The sequence below is a fragment of the Mandrillus leucophaeus genome, unplaced genomic scaffold (assembly GCF_000951045.1).
Source record: "Mandrillus leucophaeus isolate KB7577 unplaced genomic scaffold, Mleu.le_1.0 Scaffold211, whole genome shotgun sequence".
Classification (NCBI taxonomy): Eukaryota; Metazoa; Chordata; class Mammalia; order Primates; family Cercopithecidae; genus Mandrillus; species Mandrillus leucophaeus.
This window is the reverse complement of record NW_012102155.1, coordinates 4,290,036-4,294,359: the sequence shown is the minus strand read 5'-3', so window position 1 is coordinate 4,294,359 and position 4,324 is coordinate 4,290,036. Positions and strand designations below refer to the sequence as shown.

Sequence of the window (4,324 nt, the reverse complement as noted above, 5' to 3'; positions counted from 1 at the left end):
AGTGAGACTGTCTCAAAAAACAAAGAAAACAAAAAAAACCTCTCTTCCCCCCCAGTCCATCTGCATCTCATTATTGGGCGGCACCGTACTTACCGTGCCTAAAGAATAAGTTGGCCCTGAGCCTCTTTACCTGTCTACATATTACCTGTCTTCATATTCCTTAGCATAGGTGGGCTTCTCAGCAACATGACTTTGCATATGTGGGACTAGAACCCAGCCTTTGGGCAGGTGGAACGCAACAATAAGCTTGTGACCTAGAGATACAGGTCTCAGCTCTATAGCTTCCTATACTCAGCTTCATCCGCAAATTAGCATTGAGATGGTGAATAACAACGTTTTAGAAATGCTAATAATGTAAACGCGATCGATCAGACTACTTCAGGAAAACCCCTCCTATAGCTCGCGCTCCGTCTCTCCTCTCAAGCCCCAAGCCCACAATTTGTCCCGGCTCCCTCCGGATCCCACCAAGGTCACCCTCGAAGCGTCCTCTCTTTACTCGCCCTGCACCCGCTTCACGCCCGTTCTCCCAAGGCCAGCACCCACCAACAGCCTTCGGAAAGCCACGAGTGAGGAAGCCCCCAAATCCGAGTCGAGTGCCAAGGGAGCGGCCAGAAAGCGCTGCCACCGCAGTAACCGAAACCCGTCGCAACAAACTCATGCCCGCCATGGCTACTACGAGCAACAGGAAAAATGGGGGCGGGTCACGGAAGCTGAGAGAGCCAATTTACCAATGAGGACAAAGCCAGGAAGTGGCCATCTTAAGTGAGGGCAAGTTTCTAGTCCCTTCACGGCCGGCTTGAGACGCCGGAAGTGACGCCATCGTTGGCGGAAACGCGGTTTGCCTAGTTATGCGAAAACATGGCTGCGGCAGGTTTGGCCCTTCTTTGTAGGAGAGTCTCAGCTGTCCTGAAAGCTTCCAGGTCGTTAATAACTCCTCAGGTCCCTGCCTGCACAGGGTAAGTGATGTGTAAAGTAGGTTTGCCCACCTCTCCAACTCTGGATCTTCTTTGGTTGCCGAGATGCCGAGAACAGTTCAAGAATGGAAAGGCCGCCTGGATGGCAGAGCCGGAGCCCACTTTGGTGAGGAGTGAGTGACCTTGGAGAAGTCGCCCACCTCCGACATTTCTATTTCTTCCTCATTTTGTTGCTGCCCGCTGCGGACAAGACAGTATATGGGGTTTGTAGATGTCCAGAATTTGTTCAAGTAAATAAACCTATAAGTACAGAAGCATCCTGTTGGGCTGGGTGAGGTGGGAAAAACTTTACCTAAGATGTTTTTGTTATGATACTCAAGTCTGTGTCAAGTTTGGATGGTTTAAAAAAGAAGAGGTGTTTGTATTTACAGAATGTGTTACAATGAAAGTAACTGGTAACTTCGTAACTTCTTTGATTTTTTTTTTTTTTGGTTCTGGATCCAGTGAAGGATCATTTATTACATTGGTTGCCCTGACTCTTTAGTCTTTAATCCGGAACAATTTCTTTTTTTCTCTGTCTTAATGTTGTTGACATTTTGATGAGATTAGCTTTTTAAGAATCTCTCTTCTTTTGGATTTTTCTGATTGTTTCCTCATGATTAGATTTAGGCTAAATATTTTTGGTAGGGATACAACACTTGTGATAAACTTCATTATTTAGTTTCAGATCATCTCAGGTCATTAACTATTTTTTAAAAACAGGAATTTTGAATTACTGCATAATTTATCCAGATGCACAACAATTTTTGAACCATTCTCAGCTGCACATTTACATAATTAAAAACTTGATATCCTATATAGTGCTTTAATAAACATCTTAATTTACAAATTCCCATCTATGATAATTTCTTCAGTTGAAATTTCTAGATGTAGAATTACTGAGTTAAAGGAGGAAGTATTTGAGGCTCCTGATACATGTTGCAGAATTGTGGGGCTTTTTTGTTTTTGTTTTTTGAGACAGGGACTGACTCTGTCGCCCAGGCTGGAGTGCAATGGTGTGATCTCAGCTCACTGAAACCTCTGTCTCCCAGGCTCAAACCATCCTCCCACCTCAACCTCCCGAGTAGTTGTAACTATAAGACACGTGCCACCACTCCTGGCTAATTTTTGTATTTTTGTTAAAAGACGAGGTTTTGCCATCTTGCCCAGGCTGGTCTTGAGCTCCTGGACTCAAAGTGATCCTCCCACCTCGGCCTCCCAAATTTCTGGGATAACAGGTGTGAGCCACCATGCCCAGCCCACATGTTGCAAAATTGACTGCTCTTTTTACCTGTGCTTGCACCCATTAGCAATGTAAGAAGGACCCAAAAATGTTACCTTAAAATATAATTGTGTTAATATGTTACCTCTGAAATTATAAGGTAGCAGCTTCTATAATGCAATATTGAAAATACTTTCTAAAGCATTTTCAAAATTTATTGTGACCAAGCATGGTGGCCCATGCTTGTAATTCCAGCACTTTGGGAGGCCAAGGTAGGAAGATCACTTGAGTCCAGGAGTTCGAGACCAGCCTGGACAACATAGTGAGACCAAGTCTCTAAATAAGAAAAAAAAAAAAATTAATTCTTGTGCAGAAACCCTGAGTAGCTTTTTAAAACATTATAGATGACAAAATGATTATATTTATTATGATAATGTTTGCTGCTTATAAAATCCAAATATTATAAAACTTTACTTGTTTATATGTGTTCAATTGCAGGTTTTTTCTTGGTTTGTTGCCTAAGAGTACACCAAATGTGACATCCGTTCACCAATATAGATTACTTCATACCACATTGTCAAGAAAAGGACTAGAAGAATTTTTTGATGACCCAAAAAACTGGGGGCAAGAAAAAGTAAAATCTGGTGAGATACTTGGATTTGTCAACATTAAATATATTTATGGAACCTCCCCCCATCATTCTAGGATTATTTATCCAGTTTAGGAATTATTTAGATGTTTCCTTTTTCAGTTTTCTTTGAGACTGTCTACTAGAGAAAATTAAAAGAATCATATAATAGTAGAGTTAATTGTTCCTTGGCAGATTGGCAAGATGGTTAGAAAAGGAATAGGTTGAAATTACTAACTTAGGTAAGGTTTAGGGCTTATTTTAGATTTTATTTTTTAATGATAATTAGAAGTTTATTTATTTATTTAGAGATGGAGTTTTGCTTTTGTTGTCCAGGCTGGGGTGCAGTGGCACAACCTTGGCTCACTGCAGCCTCTGCCTCTCGGATTCCAGTGATTCTCCTGCCTCAGCATCCCAAGTAGCTGGGATTACAGGCATGTGCCACCATGCCCAGCTAATTTTCTATTTTTAGTAGAGATGGGGCTTCACCATCTTGGTTAGGCTGGTCTTGAACTCCCGACCTCAGGTGATCCCCACCATCTTGGCCTCCCAAAGTGCTGGGAATACAGGTTTGAGCCACTGCCCCCGGCCAAAAAGTTAACTTATAATGACATAAAGTATTTTGTCATTAGGGTGTGAAAATACATTCTGTACTAATGCTAACATTTTTTGAATGCTATTGCCAATCATGTTAATGTTATTTTCATATGTTACCTAATTTATCCCTAATTACACATTATGTTATATACTGTAAAAAAGGTATTATATAGTTTACAGGTAAGGAAACAGGTTTAGACAGGTTTAGAGAGCTTAAATAATTTGCCAAAGGGCACATGGCTAGAAATATTATTTCATGTTATGTATTATTTTAATAGGAGCAGCATGGACCTGTCAGCAACTAAGGAACAAAAGTAATGAAGATTTACACAAACTTTGGTAAGTATAGTAAGTACATTAATATCTAGACGTTTGAAGCAGTTATAGTGTAACAATGAGGTAAAAACTAAATCTGATATAGGAAATTGAGTAAAGTGATTTGTTTTGTAGTATTATGGATGATAAATCTGATATTTAAGATCATGAAAGATTTTATATGACAGAGGTTAGATTATGACAAATGTCACAGTTCTCAAGTGGTCGGGAATTCAGAAATTTTACTGTGATTTACATTGGTCCCACTAACACCTTTATACTAGCAATTTCAGTCAATTAATAAAATGAAACGGGGAACAGTTGGTTGCTTTTGTTTTTTTCTTTGAGACAAGGTCTCGCTCTGTTGCCCTGGCTGGAGTGCAGTGATGCAGTCGTGGCTTACTGCAGCCTTGACCTCCTGGGCTCAAGTGATCCCCCACCTCGGCCTCCTGAGTACCTGGGAGCACAGGTATGCATCACCACACCCAGCTAATTTTTTTGCATTTTGTGGTGAGGGAGTTTCCCTATGTTGCCCAGGCTGGTCTCACTGGGGCTCAAGTGATCCTCCCACCTCGGCCTCCCAACATCCTGGGATTACAGGCGTGAGCC

At 41.2% G+C, this 4,324-nt stretch overlaps 2 protein-coding genes across 6 annotated transcripts in view; one reads left to right on the top strand and one right to left on the bottom strand.

The window, feature by feature from the left end:
- Positions 1 to 693, bottom strand: part of NDUFB5 (NADH dehydrogenase (ubiquinone) 1 beta subcomplex, 5, 16kDa) — an 18,148-nt gene extending 17,455 nt beyond the window's left edge. For 2 of the 5 annotated variants that reach the window (XM_011980389.1, XM_011980388.1), the window contains exon 1: positions 544 to 688. In XM_011980389.1, the coding sequence (XP_011835779.1) occupies positions 544 to 667 (124 nt within the window). In that variant the 5' untranslated portion in view covers positions 668 to 688. Of the gene's footprint in view, positions 1 to 543 lie in introns of all 5 variants that reach the window. The other 3 variants (XM_011980385.1, XM_011980387.1, XM_011980386.1) reach the window with 3 other exon arrangements.
- Positions 694 to 832: 139 nt separating this feature from the next.
- The window catches only part of MRPL47 (mitochondrial ribosomal protein L47), a 26,962-nt gene continuing 23,470 nt past the window's right edge, over positions 833 to 4,324 (top strand). The window contains exons 1-3 of the mRNA XM_011980392.1: positions 833 to 956; positions 2,674 to 2,819; positions 3,679 to 3,739. Of these exons, the coding sequence (XP_011835782.1) occupies positions 859 to 956; positions 2,674 to 2,819; positions 3,679 to 3,739 (305 nt within the window). The 5' untranslated portion in view covers positions 833 to 858. The remainder of the gene's footprint in view (positions 957 to 2,673; positions 2,820 to 3,678; positions 3,740 to 4,324) is intronic.